Source organism: Protopterus annectens, chromosome 14.part0, assembly GCF_019279795.1.
Source record: "Protopterus annectens isolate FY-2018-M chromosome 14.part0, PAN1.0, whole genome shotgun sequence".
NCBI lineage: Eukaryota > Metazoa > Chordata > Ceratodontiformes > Protopteridae > Protopterus > Protopterus annectens.
Window position 1 is genome coordinate 18266299 of NC_056748.1, and position 22700 is coordinate 18288998.

General features: G+C 38.2%; 1 protein-coding gene across 1 annotated transcript in view; it reads right to left on the minus strand.

The window, feature by feature from the left end:
• The window catches only part of SPATA18 (spermatogenesis associated 18), a 460841-nt gene that overhangs the window by 119654 nt on the left and 318487 nt on the right, over positions 1-22700 (minus strand). The window contains exon 10 of the mRNA XM_044055719.1: positions 16074-16197. Coding sequence (XP_043911654.1) covers positions 16074-16197 — 124 coding nt within the window. The remainder of the gene's footprint in view (positions 1-16073; positions 16198-22700) is intronic.

Genomic DNA, 22700 nt, shown 5'->3' on the forward strand with positions numbered 1-22700 from the left:
ACCACAGAACATGTAAATGCAGGCTAATTCCTAACAGAAGCAAGAACAGAGCTGCAAACTTTTGAACTTTGCTTGGAACAGAATTTACTTCCTCTAAGCAGAACATGTGAAGTTTTAGCATCTCTAAGGCACAGGAACAAAGAGTGCTGATTCAGCAGTTACACAGACTGTGTCTGATTACCAGGCAGTGGCCATTGTATGACTTTTGCAAATAAAAGCACAAGTGATAAGTAAAGCCTGAAGGTAGATGAACATGTTTACTTTTTGTAGGGTGTAGCACTGCTTTTCCTTCTTGGGGATGTCCACCAAAAATCTTAAAAATGTATTAACTTAGAAAGACTTGGAAATTGAACAATACTTTCAGTTGCTTGCAACTCAGAAAGATCAGGCCTTTAAATGAGACATTAGAGGGCCCATCTGCTTGAGTTGGTGGTAGCTCAGATGGATGCAGAAGATCCCACGGGTCGAAAACAGGAGAAGTCCCTTATTTTACACTATTCACACTATATATATATATATATATATATATATATATATATATATATATATATATATATATATATATATATATCTATATGGGTCTCTTGTAAAAGACTGAAAATCCACTTGTTCAAAAATGAACAGTGGATCCTCGGTTAAGCAAAAGTGCACTTAAGTGAAAGTGCACTTCCGCAAAGCACGGTTTAACGAACCGTTCAGGGAAACTGAAGCACTGAGGTGCACTACAGTGGGGAATAGGGAATTTACCTGTTCCCCACTGTACTGCGATCTTGGAGTTGGTATATTTAAGTAGGGGGGGTGTGGGAGGCTTAGCCCTCCATTCAATGTTAGTAAGTGTTTTCTGTTTTTTTTATCTTTTTATCAGTTCGTTGAACTGAGTTTCACGAAAGTGCACTTTCGAATAAGTGCACTTTTGCGTAACTGAGCGGTCTACTGCTCTTTTACGAATAAGTGGTATTCGATTAAAAGCAGTATACCCATATATATATATATATATATATATATATATATATATATATATATATATACATATATACATACATACATACATATACATATTTACATTATTTACATTTTATAAATACATCCAACATGCCATATTCGTAACCATACATATCATCTTTAATACCCCCCCCCACTCTTTTTGCCATAACCAAAACCTAACTTTTTAAAGTATTTCTGCCATACACCATACCTTAATAAACATAACTTCTTTTATTCTGGCTATCCAAATGTTCCAAATAACAGAAAACAAGATCCTATTTTTTTCAACATATTGCCTACTTTTTGTCCCTTTAATGCCCGTCTTAAATTATATTCATATTTAAATTCTCCACCCTTTCTATATTATTCAAAGAAACTAATTTAAAAAAAACACTCTTTACCAATAAAATTTTAACTCTGACACAATAAAAAAATGTTCAGAAGTTTCTAATTTACAAAATAACCATAATCTTTGAGGTGCAAGTCTATATATTTCCCTCCAATAACAATTTATTTATACCTAACTTCCCAGAAATACTGACATTCTATTAAATTCTGAAATCTATTATTTCTAGCCATGACTGCATCAGCAACACTCCTATTTAATCCCTCCCATGGATTAAATGAAATAAAAATACACTTGTTTATATGTATTATTCATATGGAAAATTCCACGATGGCCAGCCAGCTTCCAAACCTTTAGGACACCTTCCACACACCCAACAGTCAAGCGGCTCGAACTGAGCTGACTAAAAGACAAGTTTTGGCACAAAGCCCTTCAGAGCTTTCCTGCCAGCAGAAAGAGGGAGGTTGAGCCCTGAACGGACAATGCTTTGAACAACAAAACATATATATATCCCCACCCTGGATTAAAAAACACACCAAGAAAACAAGGAAGATGGAGGGAGCAGCTACTGCAGCAGTGAACATTCAAACATGTACTGTTATGGTAAGTCTACTTACACAACTGTACTATGTTCATTATACTGATCACTGCTACAGTAGCCATAGCTACATGGGTAGATTACCATAGTTAACTACATTTGGGAGGTGGAAGGAGACGGGTCCAGGAACCCCTGGAGAATGGTCATAGCAAAGCTTGATCTGGACCTAGAGAAGGAAACAGGTTTATAGTGATTTGTAAAAGTATGTACAGAGGACCAAGTAGCAGCTTCGAGAATACTTCTAGAATCCATCCCTTTCCAAAAAGCTGTGGATGAAGCCATGGGCATGGTAGAGAGGGCCTTGACCCAGCCTGGAATAGATTTGTTATGGTGAGTACAACAAAAGATAATAGCCTGAGACAACCATTTGGAAATTGTCTGTTTTGACACAAGTCATCCCTTCGTCTTACCTTCACATGAAATAAGCAATTAATCTAAAGATTCAAGAGATATAGTTCTATCATGATATTACCCGAGTTGTCTGTAGACCTCCAAGGTATGGAATATCCTTTCTCCCTCGTTTTTAGATTCAGTAAAGAAATTGGTGAGATGTACAGTATGGCTTTAAGTAAACTTAGATACCACTTTAGACTAAAAGATGGATTAGTTCTCAAAGGAACCCTGTCCCCATGGAAAATGAGGTAGGCTGGAGTCACCATAAGAGCTTGGAACTCATATACCCTTCTTGCAGACATCAGAGCAGTCAGTAAAATGGTTTTCCTTCACAAAAACAGAAAACCAAAAACCCAGTAGAAATAGCACAAAACCGGAAGGCAACAGGATGACCAAAGAACGTGTTATAAAAGTATTTTATTAGACCAAAAACATAAGCGCTTTCACGGTTGTAAAACCCGCTTCATCAGACGTATTCCCATTAATAAAATAAAACTATATATATATATATATATATATATATATATATATATATACTCTGCCAAATTTCAATCAACCAGTAAAAGGAATGAGATAATCATTCAATTAACACAGTGCTTAGGTTACACAATAAAACAAAATATGATATAAATAAATGAATCATATATTATCTTAACATATATTAAAAAATATAATAAAAAATATATGCATATAAATATGTATTTACAGTAGTGAATAAATAATTCTAAAAAATTCTAAAGAATTATTATTTAACACTTCTGGCCTTAAGTAGAGGTTTCAAGGGGCTAGCATCATTTAAGCCCCGACCCCTATGTGCACCTAACCTAAGAATCCATTTAACTTCACTGAAGCAGGATGAAAGTATTAGATTAGGAGATATAGTTAATGCTACTGAAACTCCAGAGACAAACACCTCCACAAGCCCCAGTAATGGTCATGCTCATTTGGGAATGAAAGGTCCATTGTGGCTCCTTGGGCAGGGGGATCTCACCTAGCTTGGGAATACTCAACTCTCCTCCTGTGGATGAGCAGATACAGGTCATAGAGTCATTAGGCAGGATCCTGTGGAGGTAAGGGTGGGGCTGGATGTCATGAAGTAAAAGTGACCTGAGAACAGAAGCTAATACCCTGACCTAAACTACTCAGGCCATTTATCTGTAGCAGATATTTGCATCAGTTATTTGGGGATTGAATGGTTTACATAAAAAATTTAAAAGACAGATATATCATGGAGTAGTGATGAATTATGCAGTATCTGAGAATCTGAAGAAAGATTATGATTGTATGATTATATATGGGAAGATGAACATACTAAATACTTAGGAATTTGTGCAGGAAACTCTTTACAGGGGTTAGTAAATAAAACATATAAGAACTTAAAAAATACATTAAGTAGTTTTTGAGCACAGGCAATAATAGGTCTGGGACTGTATCAAGAGTGCAAGCAGTATATCATTTTGTCCCACTTTTGTTGTTATATAAGTTTCACTCATTCCCAGATGAAATGATAGGATTTGTTTAAATCAATAAAGAGTTGTTGTTGTGTCTTTCGGCTTTTCCCGGTTAGGGGTCGCCACAGCGGAACTCCGGTCCGCTAATGATTGGCAGTAGATTTTTACATGCCGAGTTGCCAGCCCTGATGCACAACCTTCAACGAAGGTACGCCCATTCACGCATGTCTCCACACAGAAGACGCTCTAGGTGAGAATTGAACAGGACGTCTTACTGTGAGGCGACAATGTGGTTTGAAATAATATCTGGGACAGTGGTAAACATGGGGTATCTTGGGAATAGTTAGTATTTTCAAACAAATGTGGTGGTTTGACTATCACTCATCCAGGACTATAAGACCATCTCAAAGCATTGCCTCTCTTATTGGTATCATACAGACTGCTTACAGGGGCTCTCTGCCTTGTGTATAGAGACTCAACAAGCCCTGTTCTGTCAAGCCTGTTACACATTCACAGGTCCTACACTGGCACAAGCACCCATTTAAGAAACTTATGTCTTTCTTTTGCAAAATTAATAGAACGTGTTGGAGGGATAAGTATCTATATCACAGAGAATACCACTCCTGTGAAACAGTCTTCCACTGCACATAAAGCGGTGCAATTCTCTTACTCCACTCAAATGTAAATTTGATGAGTGGATGGTTAGCCACAAATTCACCCTAGGTTTAGCACTACTGGCCTTCATGTACAGGGGAAACATTTAATTACCCCCAACATATACTTAGTCAGTCCATCTATGGATATTTGTATTGAAAAATATAAGGACTAACACCACAGGAAGGCAAGGTTGGGCTTCTTAAGAGCCTCACTGGTCAACAGCCTAGTAAGTACCTATGATCATATGCCGTTATTAGGCAGTAAAAATCAAAGCCTTGTATATCTTGCCAGTATAGGATCATATGATCACTGAAAGTTACTAGGCTATTGGCCCTGAGGCCCTTACAGGCCTAGCCAAGAATTTAGCCCATGTTCCAACAAGTCAGCACCCGATGCCACTGTCCAGCAGGGAAACAGGTGGAATCCCAGGGGTGTATTTTCTGTTCCCCATCCAGTTATCCAGGTTGCGCTTAAAAAGGGTTTATAAGGTACTCTGCTTGACATTGAGAGGGAGACTATTCCACAAAAGGAGGATTCCCTGGGACATAAATCTGTCCCATCAACAAGTCCTACTGATGTCACAGACCAGGTTGAAGTCACACGTGCAGGTTACTTCAGTGGAGCTTGACTTGCGAATACACAGCAGTCCCTTCAAAGTGAGGTCTGAGATTGCTTTGTATGCCAGACAGAGGTCACCTCTGAGGAGTCTGCAGGAGACTGAGTAGAGGGACAGGGCCTTTAACCTATCTGTGTAGAGTAGATGTTTACACATATGATAGAAAGTATTACTGATACTAGATGATATAAAGTTTGATTGGCATGACTTCTGGAGATTAAACTCACAAAAAAACACAATTGCTCTACACTATGATACAAGGTGACACATAAAAAGGTATTTTAAGAATATCTTTTCAGTTTGTTATGTATTATTTCAGTTAAATGGCTATGGAAAAATGAATTTAAAGAGATGGCTATGTCAAGAAAATGGTAGTGTTTTAGTCATTGCCTCCTGACAGGATGACATTCCACTGTGTTACAGAGCTCCTCAGAGTATTCCCCCACTTCCTAGCAGGATCCCCATGAAGGGCCAGCCTTAACAACTCCAAGGCCTCATTTTGTTAGGCGTCCCCTGCTAACCCACCCATCTTTTAATCCAAACCTCCTCTATACCCACTGGCTTCCTGGACCTACAGTTATTTCATATTAGAAATCAGGAATATATGCTATAGCTGTGTATTAAAACAAAATGATATATTGGTTATCGGTTTATATTTTTGTCATAAAACATGATAAAACAGAAGCACACTACTGTGCTCCTGGATTATTCCTACAGTCAACATCTTCTGCAGTTCCTCTGTCAGGATCTGCTTAACTTACAGTGGGGTTATATAATTGGATGCTGGCAACCTGCATATAGATGATTTGTTAACGTATTTGTACACCCAGTAAACACGTTCCCAAACTGCTGTAGAACTGCAGGATATCCTGAATCTCGGTAGAAGATAGCTGCTGGAAAACAGCCCTCCTCTTGTTCTGTCTTTCGAGAATAAAAGTGTACATGCTTGACAGCAACTATGTACATGCCCCATTCAAAAAGCAAGAAGAATGAGTAATCTAAACCCTGCTACTGTTTCACGTTGCTCTATCTATCTATACATCTATGTATCTATGTAAAGACACACACACACACACACACACACACACACACACACACACACACACAGTGACACTGTCTCGGAAGGTGTGCATGCATATAAACATTCACATATGCTCAATGCATGCTTGTCTAGAGGCAAAGTGGAGAAATACCACATCAGCTAAGGTATTTTTTTATGCTGTGAAGAAAACAGAGCTTCTGGATAAAATTCAAGCAGAGACAAGGAAACCAAATATTCTCCACATAGCACAAATCACAACAAAGAACTTAACCAGAGAAACAAGTTCTGTGAAATGGCAATGCTACTTTACACCGATTTTATCAAATGGAATACATTGTGTGATACTGCAGCTGCAATTCCAGTTCAGTTACTATATAACTGTGATATGATAAAATATCAGGGTTAAATCACTTTGATGCACCAACAGTTTCTGTACCCTTGTTATTGCCTCTGTGCATGCACCTCAGATGTGTGATTGTGATTTAAAAAATGCCACAGTAAAAGCATCCCAACTTGCTTATTTCCTACACAAACTGCTTCTGAAAAGCCAAATTAATGTCTATCTTAGACAACATCAGGATCAGTCATTTTCATCTACACACAGTCCCTATACCCAGTAGTTATATCCACTTTGTTGACTGAGTACACCTCATGCATCTGACTGTAATAAAAAGTAGTAATTGCTATTGTAATTTACTCCATCTCTATTTCATAGAAATGTGTAGCCAACGATAGTAATGTACTCCAGCTTCCTTCACACAAATGTACATTAATAATGCAAATCCAAAACAGAACCATTCAAATGCCTCTCAGCATTTTTAAGATTCAAAATGAGGAGTGTTCCTCATAATCAGGTACATTTAGAGCAGGGGTGTACAACAGGTGGCCCTAAGGCCACATTCTCGCCCACCAAGGCATTTTATCTGGCTCTCAGTATATCTTACAACAAATTGTTTTGAATGGACATAAACATGTTGGATATGGTAATGTGGTTCCCCCCCCATTCTTTGCCAAATATGCCAAATGCCCCTTGAGCCAAAAAGGTTGGGCACACCTGACTTAGAGGTATGCATATCTGGGTGCTTGTGAGGTTCTAAAATAAATAAATAAATGAATGAATGAATGAATGAATGAATGAATGAATGAATGAATGAATTAATAAATAAATGAATACATAAATAAAAAAGAACAGTATTACCTGCTACAATCAGCATGAGCTGCACACCAATTACAGCATTATTTTGCAGATAGTCTGCAAACCCTAATGCTGCTGATGCCTGCGGACTCCTGATGCTGTTGTGGACATTACCAGCCATCACTAAAATTTCTGGGTTTTCTGCTCAGTTCCACCTGCCATGAATTAGACCTTTGATACTCTGTGATTTGTTGAATAGACTGTGGGCAGAACAGAGCAGACAGCCTGGAAACTAAGACGTGTGCATCATATTCTTTACCAGGTGCTATAGTCACTGCTACTTCTAACTACGTCAGTGTGGCAGGAGTATGCTTTAGTAAAAAAAAAAACAAAAATAACTAGTAAAGAAAAAACAAAGCGAGCCGATGACTTCCAAAAAAGAATAACATAAAAATGCAGCTCAGTTAAATCAAACTTCCAGCACGAAGACAACATATTTTAAATATATATATATATATATATATATATATATATATATATATATATATATATATATATATGGGTCCCCTTCACATGGTTGACTTTTCAGAAAGTTGACTTTCATATGGCTGAGACCATATGATCGACTTTCGAAAAGCCGACCACGGCAAACCGCTATCTCCTCACAGTGCAGAATGGGAAAATTTCCTCTTCCACACTGCAGTGCAATCTCGGAGTTGATTTATTTAAGTTATGGGGGGTGTGGGGGGTGGAGCCCCCATGGGGGGTGCAGGAGAGCTTGCCCCCCTGCTAACAGTTGAAAGGTAAGTGTTTGGTGTGTGTTATGTGTTTATTTTACATGGTCGGCTTTTCGAAAGTCGATCATATGGACTCGGGCATATGAAAGTCGACTTTGATTTATTCCTACTATGAAATAGACGATACTCTCCACACAAATATGTATAGGCTCCAACATAAGATTTGAAGAGTTAAGATAAGGAATATTACAGACTTTCACTTGTTTCTGTATTAGGGTAATCAACATTGCACAATAGCAAAACAAACGTTCACTACACCCAGAAAAGATAGTGTGTAAAATATTTTAAGTTCAAATATGCATGGGGTGGCTGATTAACTTCCTAGCAAATGTGAGGGCATCTGCTTACATTCTTGAAAGCCCTCTACAGTTATACCATAATACCACAGTTTATGTAAATACATATACATTTTTACGCAATCTCCTGACTTGGCCGTGATTTATTATTATTCCTTCTTCTCATTGTAGCAGCCTTCACCATGAACAGATTTAGTAAAGTAGCACATCTACAAATGCACACCATATCACACATATGCAACAGCTCTTTGGTTAAGTATGTAAGAGATATACAATCATACAAGCAGTATACTTACAAAACAGATATCAATCTGCTATGTGCTGCCTCCTCCATAGTGGTGATATCTATAGCAAGGGGAAATTCTGAATTCACCATGACTAAGCAGAGCAGTGCATCAAACCTCACCTCTTGTTAGCGTAAAAGTCCTCACAACAATGCATAAAAAAGGAAAAATATGCTCACGTATAAACAGCTACAACCAGAAGGGCTGGGAGCCATAAAAAACACATTTACTAATTGTAAAGACTGCTTAATATTTTTCTAAGAATTTGAAAGAGAACTAGAGCTGGACTCGACAAAATAAAAGTCGTGTGCTACTGTGTCCCAAAGTGACACTAAAAACTTGTGTACATACTGCAGTGAGACTGCAGTCCGATTCCGGTACACAGAGTGCTAGTCATCCTGTTCTCGACTGTGTAATATCTCTAACGTGTGTTAATCACTTTATGTCATCTGCAGGACAGCTATTTCATAGCAGAAAAATGACTGAGAACTTAATTTACAAGTTATGTGTCATCAGACGGTAATAAAGCAATGCCCAGCCAGGGAAATTTTTTTTTGTTTTCCCCAAATGATGCGACTAAATAACCAAAAATAGAAACCACTGAATATTTCACTGTAACAAGGACTGCTTCTGCTTTGCCGCCGTCCCATATGCTTTTTTAATTAGCCAACATTCGGCAGCTATTATTATATTTATTTATTTATTTATTTATTGACATTTGTTAACCGGGTTTGTCCAACTGGGCTTGTGGCCCATTTTCAGTGGAGACCAGAGGAGAAAAGCTCCAGTAGTACATTTTAAACAAGTACAATTTTAAACAATATTGATATAATAGCAGTTATAGCAAAAAGATTCACGTATGTTGGGTTACATGCACAAAGTTAAAGTTGCATTAAAAAGAAGCTAAGTAACAATTTTACATTGATATAGTTCAATAGGTCAACAATAAAATGTTTTTGTTTGCATAAAATTATGCAAATGCATAGTAGACACATTGGAGAGCGAGGTGTAATGAGGTACTAAGTATCGTCCTTTTGAGGGTACATAAAGGGAAGGAAGACTAGGTGGGGTCATGGCAAGGGCAGGTTCTGGAATTGAGAACATAAGCTTTTAGTTCATTTTTAAAGTGTGCGGTGTGGGAGATTAAACGTAAATCAAGGGGAAGTTTGTTCCAAGCATGGGCAAGGGAGTGTTTGTAAAGTAGTTTGCCTACTGACCTTTTTGGGTGGTAAATATCAAGTAATTGTTGGTTAGAAGTACGGAGGATCCGGGATGGGATGTAGATGGAGACTAAGGAAGATAGAGATGGACAGAAGGAGGGTTTATAAAGAATAGAATGCAACATATGAAACTGATAAGATAGCAGAAATTGGGGAAGTTCAAGCCATTGAAGACAGTTTAAAGAAATGCAGTGCTGTGAGTTGTATGGGGAGTTAGTAATGAATCTGGCTATTTTATGGTAAGTCTGTTGGAGTTTGTTTAGAGTGGAGGCCTGGATACTGGTAAGAACTGGGGCGGCATATAAGAGGGAGGGGAGGAGGAGTGCCTGGCCCAGGGTAAGGCTAGATTCAGGGGTTAGGATTCTTTTGTTCTGATATAGCAGACCTAGTTTCTGGTTTGTTTTTTTTATACATTGGAGTATGTGTAGGTTGAACTTTAGTTCGTCATCGATAATGACCCCTAGGAGTTTTGTGTGGGTGTCAGATTGGATAGTTGTATTGTTAGAAGATGCAATAAAAAAGGAGGTTTTGTGATGAGTAAGAGAACGGGGAAGGAAAAGTAGGAGTTTGGTCTTTTTGGGATTTAGGATCAGTAGGTTGTGACAGAGCCATTGTTCAGTGGATAGTAGGGCCTGTTGGGTCAGGGGGTGTAGTTCAGGAATGTTATTTGAGATGGATTTAAGTGTGGAGTCATCAGCATACTGAATAAGGGAAGATTCTTTGCATGTAAAGATCATTGGTGAAGATGTTAAACAAAAGGGGCCCCACAATGGAGCCTTGGGGAACACCAGTGGAGATGGGATGGAAAGGTGAGGTGGATGAGAGCCATTTGACAGATTGTTCCCTGCCAGATAAGTAACTATTAAACCAAGCAAGTGCGGAGGGGGATAGGTGGAGATTTGCAAGTTTGGATAGTAGTAGAGGATGAGAGACAGTATCAAAGGCTTTGGAGAGATCTAGGAAGAGACAGGAAATGAGTTTATTGTTGTCTAGGGCCTCTGCAATGATATGAGTGAAGGAGAGGAGGGCAGTGGTGGTGCTGTGGTGAGGATGAAATCCATGTTGGGTAGAGGTAAGTAAGTGGTGTGTGAGGAGGTGATTGAGAAGCTGTGAGTGAATACATTTTTCTAATATCTTGGAGAGGGGGGACAGAATGGCAATGGGTTGGTAGTTTGAGGGGTCAGTGGAGTTTCCACCTTTATGAAGAGGGATAGTAAAGAAAGATTTCCAAAGGGTGGGGACAGTTGATTCCATAATAGATTGAATAATTAATATTAATATAGGATAGGCAATTGATTCAGCAGCAAGTTTGAGGAATGTAGGAGATCGATTGTCAGTGGAAGGAGAGCAAGGTTTTAGCTTGAGTAGTAGAGATTTGATGTAAGTAATGGGAACTGGCTCAAAAGAAAAAACAAAGTTGTGTTAGTGGGACTTGGAGGGGTGGGTGTCGAAGTAGAGTTTGGCTTAGAGGTTACCAGATTTTGGATGGAAGAGATAAAGTGTTTATTCAGGAGGGTAGTTGTTTCCCGAGAGGAAGAGATAGGGTATGGGGAGGGATTAGAGGGCTTTCCAGGATAGAGGATGTTGTTGAGAGTTGATCAAAAGTTTCAAGGATTGGATTTGTTAAGCTGAGCCGAGCTATAGTATAACATTTTGTCATTAGTTGTATGTTTTTTGCAAGGTTCCTCAGTTGCCTGTATTTTTGAAGAAAAAGTGGTTCTTTAGTTTTAGTCCAGGTTTTCCAAGCACGATCTCTTTGTTTCATAAGGGACCTAGTCTCTTTGGAGAGCCAGGGAGCATGGTTTAATTTTACTCTGATCTTCCTAGAGGGAGCTAAGGAGTTTAGAGTATTCATGAAGATGCTATTGAAAGTGCTTACAGCATTGTTTAAGGGGAGGTGTTTTAGGATGGACCAATCTATGTTGTGGAGAATGGAGTTAAATTGGGATGAATTGAAAGTCGACAGTTTTCGACAGTCTTTGATAAGGTGGGGTTTAGGAATATGGGAGTAGTGTCTTAAGATGGTGGTAGGGAGATGATCACTGAGTGAGTCAGGTAAGGTGGTGGGATTGTAGAATTGGTAGAGGGAATTGTTAAGGATCCAGTCTATGATGGAGCTGGAAGTGGATTTTTTTTGGAAGCGAGTGGGAGATGTTATAAGTTGGTGGAAGCTGTGTAGGTGGATACTGAGTTGGGGGGAGTCAGTTGTGAGTTTGGACCAATCAATGTTGACATCACCAAGGATAAGTGTCTCATATGGTATGTTGTGAGAGAACCGGGATAGGATGTTTTCAAGAATGGGCAGATTGTTAACAGAAGGAAGGTAGATAGAGGCAATTGCAAGTTTTTGTGAGGATTCAGATGGCAGTTAAGGATGATGATTTCAGCTGGGAGGAAGTCAGGAATTGGGGAAGGGTATGATGAGAGGTTAAGGTTGTTTGAGTAGAGGATGGCCACGCCACCACCTTTTTTTACAGGTCTATCAGATCAGAAGATATTATAACCTGGTGGGAGTATTTCACTATTTGAGATTTGTGGCTTGAGCCAGGTTTCAGATAGGGAGAGGATGTGAGGGGTATTGAGAGCTATCCATGAGTGCAGCTCAGTGACTTTATTTGCTAGACTCTGAATATTCAATGAGTAAATAGTTAAGTATTTGGATGGAGATGATTGTTGTGATTGAGGTTGGTGACTGTTAGAGGAGTAAGATGGGGGCAGTGTAGAGGTAGTGTTGGGGAAAGAAGAGGGGCCAGGTTTGGGATGGATATCTCCAGAACAAAGTAGGTTTTTAGTTAGGAGAGAGTGTGTAGTAGATGCTAGATGGAGTTTGTATAGTTTTGACTTAGCTTTGTGGGAAGGTTTAAAAATCTGTATTATGGATAGTTTGTATAGACTTGAGGTAGAGATAGTAAAGAGCTTAGGGGAGATAGTAAAAGATGAAGTAGTTGGATATATGTTGTATGAGTGAGAAGTTGGTGAACATAGGAGTGAGTCAGAGAGATTGGAGTGGTAAGAGGTGGCGATAGAGAGAATAAGGAGTAGTGTAGAAGATAAAAAGCCAGAAAAAAAAATAAAAAAAAAAAATACCAAGAAATTCGGAAATTAAGGGGTGCCACTCGGGAATCGTGGCAACCCATTATTTGGACCTCAAAACAGGTAAAACACGAGAGATTCAGTACAGCTGAGATGTATGCTCAGGACATAGATAAAAATTTCCAGCTGCTTACAATTGAAGCAGAACTGATCAGACGCAGTTGCCCAGGGTGAGTGTTTGCTAAATCTTGCATCACCAGTTTTCAGCAAATGTGATTTTCCCAGCAAAGCAAGCATTTCCTTTCCTTGAGAAAGTGTGATATTGGAGAGGAAGTATGTGGGCAATGTCTATGTGTACCTCTCTATCTGTCAACCCAGTAATTCTGGACAAAGCCAAAAATAATGTCTGGACAAAGGCTCAAAATCAGTGACACATTTTCAATAATTCACTTATAAACTTAGAAAGTTGCTAGAATAACATGTTTTCTATTACCATGCATTTTCTTAAGGATATGAAGTCTGAAACTCAAATGTCTGTCATTATTTAGTAACTTCAATCTTCAATGATTTGACAGTTAGCCACAAATTGAAAACTGCGAGGCAAAAATCTGGACATTTTGCAAAATTATGCATAGTTGAAAGGTATGGTTTCTATGCTTACCTCAAAATATGCATCAAGGCTTGTGCCCCCATAAGACATAATGCAATGCTGAATTGAAGAACAACCCCCTATTGTAGAAACCTAGTATAAACAAACTATACAACAGTCCATAAGTAAACTTAATATACCATCATCTAGTGATCAACTCAAAAGGATCAACAAAGAACTCTGAAACAAAATCAAATCATCCAAACGTAAGTATGACTTGGGTATTGCCACCGCTGCTAAGGACAGCCACAAAGCATTCTTCAGTTATTTCAGAAAACTTAGAAGTAACTGATGCCCAGAGATGCTCAGAGCTAAGCTAATACACAACACCTTCTCACTCCCTGAAGATATAACCAGAATATTAGTGGGCAAATTCAGCTCTATCTTTCTCCTCTATCTTCCCCTAATTTTATCCAACTTATTGGTATACCCATATTACCCCCTGATCACCTTTGAGCAGGTCCTTTATGCTACATACAAGGCCAATAACACTAGTTCCATGGGTCCTGATAAAGTGATAGGCTGCCTTCTTGATACTGCTTGGTAGACTCATTCCTAAGCCTATTCAAACCCAACCTCTCAATTAGATTCATTCTAGAGAAATGGAAAACTGCTGTAGTCATCCCGTTCCATACAGCTGGATCTGCTACTGATCCAAGAAACTATAGACCTATAATCCTCACTAGTCTTACCTGCAATGCAATGGAATGAATCATTATGGAACTTATTAACAAGGATATTGGTGATCGACAAGTCCTGGACCTAAGCCAGTTTGGGTTTGTTAAAGGCAGATCATCTCTACTGAACCTGGTGGGCTTCTTTGAGCAAGTCACTGATGCATTAGACTCAGGAAAATCAGTTCACACTGCCTACCTGGACTTGGCCAAGTCCTTTGATATAATCCTACATTCTGGCTATATCAATAAGCTAATCAAACTTAAAGTAAACCCCTATGTTACCTACTGGATAGCAAACTGGCTAGTGGACAGAATCCAATCTATTAATGTGCGAGGAATGCTCTCTTTGAAAGTGAAGTCTCCCCGGGATCGGTTCTAGGACCACTTCTCTTTCGTATTTACTTCTTTGGCATAAAAGCTGATATCAAGGGCCCATGGCTAACCAAGTCTGCAGATGACTGTAAACTTGTAACTGCATTATCTCCTCACCTGAATTCCAAATTCCTTTGACTAGACTAATATGCACCAATATGTGGTGCCTGGTCCATGGCCTAAGATTAAAAGCCAAGATATTCAGCATTGCAGCCTTTGGTAAAAATGTGCACCCAAGTACCTACCACACAGATGGCACCCCTTTGAAAGTTGACTCAGACATGGGCACTTTCATTGACAATTAATTATTCTTTGATCATCTTGAAACTACTATTATTAGGAAATCCTTTGAGCTTGCCATACTAATTCTTTGAGATCTAATGACATTATTATTCTTCCCTACTCCTCCTGCATCTGGTGCAATAGAGAGTATAACTGCACCTTTAGTATGTATTATGTAAGCATTTGACCCAGCTTGAGAGACTACAGTGTTTCCTTACTAAGACTGTCAAGGATATGTCTTCCTTGAGCTACCCAGGCCATCTTAAAGCATGCTGTCTCCCTCTTTTTTGTTTCCTACACACTCTTAAGTAGTGACCTCTGTACCACTCTATTGAATCTTGATGATCCAGACCTATATGACCTCCTGAAGATCTGTAAAGCTAGTAAAACCCTAAATTATGACTCGAGAGACATTAACTTCCACCAAAATATAAACATGTCCTGCATGACAGATATATATCCCAGTGAATCATTATTTTATGAAAAAGATTTAAATATAAAGCAGTTAGCTCCCTGACCCTCTAATTGTAATATGGATGAATGGATGGGGAATCGTGAATACATCCTGGGTCTTTTCCCTCAAGTCCTTATTGAAAGGTGGTGAAACTTGGTGCAGATTAGTCATGTCAATGGGTGCCTACAATACTGGATATCATGGCTAGGCTACTAATAGCCCACTGAATAAATATCTTAGTATCAGTCAATGACCCTATGGAATGTTTTATATAGTGATGGAATAAGACTGCAGTATGGGTTTAAGACAGATTACCCTACTGCAAAAAAAGAAAAAAAGCTTGCATTTGGAAATTTGTGTATTTTCTATAATGCAAGAGCACAACTAGATGGTCTGGCTAAAAAATGGCCACAATGTACCAAACTCTTAAACTTCATTAACATTTCCACATCTGGCATGCATTGAGCTAATCTTCAAACTCTGCAACATCACTGAATTTAAATAATGTATTTTCTCTGAGGTTGCATTTAAATAATTTAATTCATTGATCATCTAAAAAAACAAAAATGGAATTCAGGGAGTGCTGTAAAATGTTTGGAAATAAGAAGAAGCAATTATATTAAAATGGTTAAAGCTACATGGAACACTTTAACCATGTTGTAATCTCTGTATCCTACACAACTAGAGACACTGAAAAATGTTTGTCATGCTTGTTGCACTGTCATGCTATTTTTTTCTGTTATTCTGTTATCACACCAGGATGACTGATACAAATAGAAGTACTTACCAAAGCTCCCCTTTTAGTAAATGCCTCTCCTTTCACAATAACAGTGTCACCCTCCATCAGTGCTGGCCACACATGGTAAACCACCAGAGGGGCAGTGAAATCAGAATCATAACTTCGTCGGTACCTGTTAAAAGAATGGTAGTCTTGTCTTAGGACTTCTCTCATATGCTTTGTGCCCAGCTCAGTAAACTGCTTCTAGTCATAGTTTGTCAGATGATAGTCTTTATAAATAAAAAATAAATCTGATGATCTATATATGAACTCTAAAAATGTATACTTGCATATCTGTATACAAACTGTTGCAGAAATTTCTGTTTTACCTTTTTGGTTTACTAAGATAATAGTTTTCCACTGCAACTGTGGCATTAAACAGCACCATTACTTTTCGAAAAACTTAAATGACATTAATGTGGTGATACTCATTCTGTGAACGATACAGACATAAACATACGGGCATTAGGGTCAGTATTTAGCTATGTTTTATAACTCATTAGTTGTAATAATCACAAAGCTGTAATGTAGAGATACAAAATTAATCAGTAATCAAGACTGCACCTCAGCAACTGCAATTGGACAAACACTCCAAGATGCACCAATAACAATCAATAGTTTGAAAGAGTTTATTAGTTAAATGCTTTCATCTTATCAGAACTGAAACTGTAAAGAAATTACTACTTTTAAAACCTAAATGCCAAGTGGATCAGAAAACCAAATTGCATCCCTTTCTTTCCCTTAAGGGAGACCAATTCAATGTCCAAATGCTTAAATAAGGCAAAAGAATTGTGTAAAAATCAACAACTTAACAACCAACCACAGCAATACTTCTGAAAAAACACATAGATATTATATGCATTAACTATTAATAAATACTTAAAATATACAAAACTTAATATGTATTGATAAAAATACTTCTAATAAAAATACTAAAATGTTTTAAATCATTATACAAATTTATAAACTTCATAAATCATTGATGAAGTCTATGCTTGAGATGAAAGCACTGGTTATTCTAGAAGAATCAGCCTGTATCTCACAGCAGCATGGAGCAAAGTATATCACACATAATTTCTCTTGCAATATAAATTTAAGTAATTCTTACTGCATTAATGTAAAATCAATACAATGTGCCCATTTGTGATTCAGAGCCATGTTAACCTCACTGAAGTAAGACCTTATTATCAGCTAATTTGCATGCCTCTTGAATCGTATTTACTACAATGACATGCAGACCATTGTCGATCTGCACATTATGGCAGTAACCTTCTGCTCCTGTAGCCACTGACATTACCCCCCAGTTACTTTCACACACACACACACACACACACACACACACACACACACACACACACACACACACACACACACACGCACATATACACGTCACAGTCCCTGTAACTGTACCTAACCTGTTTGCACTCCTATAGTTCCCTATCCCTGTAATAGTTTTAGTGCTATTACAGCATGTATGTATTAGGCCCTGGTGGTTCAGTGTATCTCCCTCACCCTGTGATCACTGTACTGCCATTGTTGCCAGAATGGCACTTTACTGATCTATACTTGGTGCCCAGTGCCGTCCATCATTTCCCGTTATGATGTTGGTACCACTAAATTGAATCCCCTACCTCCCAATCTCCATACTAACTCTGGTGCCATTTTGACACTTTTAGAGTAATCCTAGTTTCTACTGTCTCCTCCCTTCCAACCAAGTTCATGTTGTGTAGTTGAACATGACTTTTTGGTTGTGCTCAATATCAAAATATGGTGGGGATGGCTGGGCTGATCTATGCTGCCAAATGATTTTTTGAATTATTTTGCTGTGTAATTGCCTTACTAGAGGCAGTTCTGGGGAGAGACAGCTCAAGGCTAATTAACAAGGGAAAAAAATACACACACACACACACACACACATATATATATATATATATACGTATATATATATATATATATATATATATATATATATATATATATACATATATATATATATATATATATATATATATATATATATATATATATATATATATATATATATATATATATATATATATATATATATATATATATATATATATATATATATAGATATATATGTATATATATATATACATATATATATATATATATACATATATATATATATATACGTGTATATATATATATATATATATATATATATATATATATATATATATATAAATATAAGAAGAAGTGGGATTGTCAGAGAGATGAAGAAAGTAGACATGAGTATAAGGAGATGAGGTACATGGCAAAGAGAGTGGTGGCAAAGGCTAAGGATAAGGCATATGAAGAGTTGTATGAAAGGTTGGACACTAAGGAGGGAGAAAAGGACCTGTACCGATTGGCTAGACAGGTGGACCGAGCTAGGAAAGATGTGCAGCATGTAAAGGTGATAAAGGATAATGAGGGAAACATACTCACAAGCAAGGAGAGTGTGTTGAGGAGATGGAAAGAGTACTTTGAGGGGTTGATGAATGAAGAGAATGAGAGGGAGAGAAGGTTGGATGATGTAGGGATAGTGAATCATGAATTATGATGGATTAGCAAGGAGGAAGTAAGGATAGCTATGAAGAGAATGAAGAATGGAAAGGCTGTTGGCCCAGATGACATACCTGTGGAAGCATGGAGGTGTTTAGGTGAAATGGCAGTGGAGTTTTTAACCAGATTGTTTAATGAAATCTTAGAAAGTGAGAGGATGCCTGAGGAATGGAGAAAAAGTGTTTTGGTACCAATTTTAAGAATAAGGGTGATGTGCAGAGCTGTAGTAACTACAGAGGGATTAAATTGATCAGTCACAGCATGAAGTTATGGGAAAGAGTAGTGGAAGCTAGGTTAAGAAGGGACGTGATGATTAGTGATCAGCAGTATGGTTTCATGCCAGGAAAGAGCACTACAGATGCGATGTTTGCTCTGAGAGTGTTGATGGACAAGTACAGAGAATGTCAGAAGGAGTTGCACTGTATTTTTGTAGACTTAGAGAAAGCATATGAAAGGGTGCCTAGAGAGGAGTTGTGGTATTGTATGAGAAAGTCAGGAGTGTCAGAGAAGTATTTAAGAGTGGTACAGGATATGTACGAGGGTAGTGTGACAGCGGTGAGGTCTGCGGTGGGAGTGACAGATGCGTTTAAGGTAGAGGTGGGGTTACATCAAGGATCAGCTCTGAGCCCTTTCTTATTTGCAATGGTGATGGACAGGTTGACAGACGAGATCAGACAGGAGTCCCCGTGGACTATGATGTTTGCAGATAACATTGTGATCTGTAGTGAGAGTAGGGAACAGGTGGAGGAGACCCTGGAGAGATGGAGATATGCTCTAGAGAGAAGAGGGATGAAGGTCAGCAAGACTAAGACAGAATATATGTGTGTGAATGAGAGGGAGGATAGAGGAATGGTGAGGATGCAAGGAGTAGAGGTGGCGAAGGTGGATGAGTTTAAATACTTGGGGTCAATAGTTCAGAGTAACATTGAGTGTGGAAGAGAGGTGAAGAAGAGAGTACAGGCAGGATGGAGTGGGTGGAGAAGAGTGTCAGGAGTGATTTGTGACAGACGAGTACCTGTAAGAGTGAAAGGGAAGGTCTACAAGAGGGTAGTGAGACCAGCTATGTTATATGGGTTGGAGACAGTGGCATTGACAAAAAGGCAGGAGTTTGAGCTGGATGTGGCAGAGTTAAAGATGTTAAGATTTGCACTGGGTGTGACGAGATTGGACAGGATTAGGAATAAGTATATTAGAGGGTCAGCCCAGGTTGGAAGGTTTGAAGACAAAGCCAGAGAGACAAGATTACATTGGTTTGGACATGTGCTGAGGAGGGATGCTGAGTATATTGGGAAAAAGATGCTAAGGATGAAACTGCCAGGTAACAGGAAAAGAGGAAGGCCTAAGATAAGGTTTATGGATGTGGTAAGAGAGGACATGCAGGTGGTTGGTGTGACAGAGCAAGATGCGGAGGACAGGAAGAAATGGAAACAGATGATCCGCTGTGGTGACCCCTAACGGGAACAGCCAAAAGAAGATGATGATATATATATATATATATATATATATATATATATATATATATATATATATGTGTGTGTGTGTGTGTATGTATATATATAGAGAGAGAGAAAAGTTTACTATCAAAATAAGGAATGTCACAATTTTTTTTGTTTAAAAAATTGATGAATAATGTTGATTTTCAGAAGTTCTTTTAAAACAACTGTCAAACGTGATAAACATGATGATCGACATTCAAACTCCCACACTTCCAGATTCGAAAGTCCGTGTTTCCATTTATTTTTTGCAGGGGGGCAAGCCCTCCTGTAATCCCCATGTGGGGGACTGTGCCCCCCACACCCCCTGCATATTATATATACCAACTCCAAGATCACACTACAGTGAGGAAATGGATACATTTCCTGATCCACACTGTACCACAATCTCCATTCAGAAAGATGACTTCATATTAGCGAATGTATACTCACATTCACTAATATAACTTTGATCACTTCCAGTTCAACATTATGACATTTTGAAAACAAGCATTAGACCAACCTGTATTCCTTAGTTTGATAGTAAACCGATATATATATATATATATATATATATATATATATGTATATACACACAAGTTACAAGTAAAAAGATTCTTTATTACACTGCACAAAAGTGATTCTCTGTTAACCTGCACACACTGATGCATAATACTGTTTATCTTTGAAAACCTGTATCTGTTTGGACATGGTTCACCCATTTCAAACAAGGAAGAAGTTCATGAAAAAAAAAACACATGGCAGAGTGCTGGTCAAAGAGGTCATGTCATGTAATCTGCAGTTACTATAAACTTCCTCACTTACCGCAGCCTTCCCAAACAATAAATACATTTGAATTAATCACTGGTGACACAGCAGATGTGACTGATGCATATTGTGTTTGGCCCTCCGAATCAGAAAATGAAATGAAACCACTATTGCACAACTGAACATAGGCAGTATACACACTCTATGCAAAGTATATGAATGCTTAGGTTTAGTTACTGCCTTTCCTACTTTTCAAATATATATCTGAATGTTGCCTACAAGTTGCAGTGCTCTGTGTCTTTGGTCACAGCTCTCACTTCCCCAGTGCTAAAAGTAATGTTGGCTGCCAACGGATAGCAGCATGCTGCAATGAAAACTTATTTGCATGCACTTTGTATACCACCACCTTGCCATGGTGCCATATGCCTGGCATAAGTTGACAGCATGCAAAACATGCTGGGAGCCTATGTAGACGTACAGGGATACTAGATACAGAGGAAGTGTCTGCAGGCATGGCTGTGGGCTAGTGCCACCACTGCAGCACTAGAGACCAACACTGATTTTAACATCCTGTACACGTGGACAGGAAGCACTTTGCAAGCTTGTCTGCCACATACTGTTTGTGTATTTACCCAGCTCTAGAGATAACCAGCCCCACCATCACAGAATTCAAAGATTTAGACAAAAACCTAAGCAGCACATCAGAATGTTAATTTGCAATTTGTTATGTTATGTTATATTCTGTTTTACAGTAGAAACAAAGTATTAATGCCAATGAACACTGCAATATATTACTGGTGTTGACACAGTAATGAAACTTAGTGTCTAGCCAGCGATAATGTTTTACAGCACAGCTCAGCATAATGGACATGTGCCAATGTTGATTATGTCATATATTTTTATGACTCCAGCTCATTAGTTCCAGCTCTGTGGTTTCATAAATATTTCTCCCTTTGTACCATAAATGATCTCTATCTTTAATTTTTCTATTAGTTTTTTTATTGCAAATCAGACTGTCTATCATTATCTTTATGCTTTGGTTACCCACCTGGCTTTCAACTGGTGGCAGTTGTACAGTGGGCCGCCAAACCATGTCTCATCTTACTGGATGGACAGCTGACTTTTGGTCATTCACTGCCATCCCTGCAGCCACCTCCTCCAGTGCAGGCTACCTACTAAAAGCAGAGTCACTAAGGATGCAGTGAGGGAGTCACCACTCTGTATCATGCAAATGGATACATCTCTTTCAGTCATGTCTGGGATTATTCCTAAATGTATTTTATGAATTCTAAAGGAATAAAAGGTCTTTATACTTTTACAGTACTGTTCCTTTTGGCAGAACATTTATATGTATTGGCATTTGTTGTTGTGCTGCCATAAACTGTTTGTGGGAGTAAACAGACAGAATGCCATATTCAAACTATTTCTTTATAAACATTCCTCTTCTGTTAATTTTTTATAACTTCATTTTTCTGTCATAGCCTGATATACACTTTCTGTTGGCATCTAAAATTACCTTTTGATTAAAACACTTTGCGGATTCCTCAATCCATTTTTTGCTGATTTTTTGCATACATACAACAGCATCACTCTACTTCAGTCACAAAGATGCTTCTATAGTGAAGGCAGAGTCAAAGTAAGTATGCAAATCTGCAAACATCAAAGAAAACTGATATGCAAACAAACAAATCTTCAAACGGATGTGCGGCCCAATAATAACATTTTATCATTCATTTTAATGGGCATATTATGCCTTACAGCTTGACCACGAAAAAAATGTTTCCATCATTTCGTTTCTCACTAACGATCGTTGACCCATCGGTTTTAA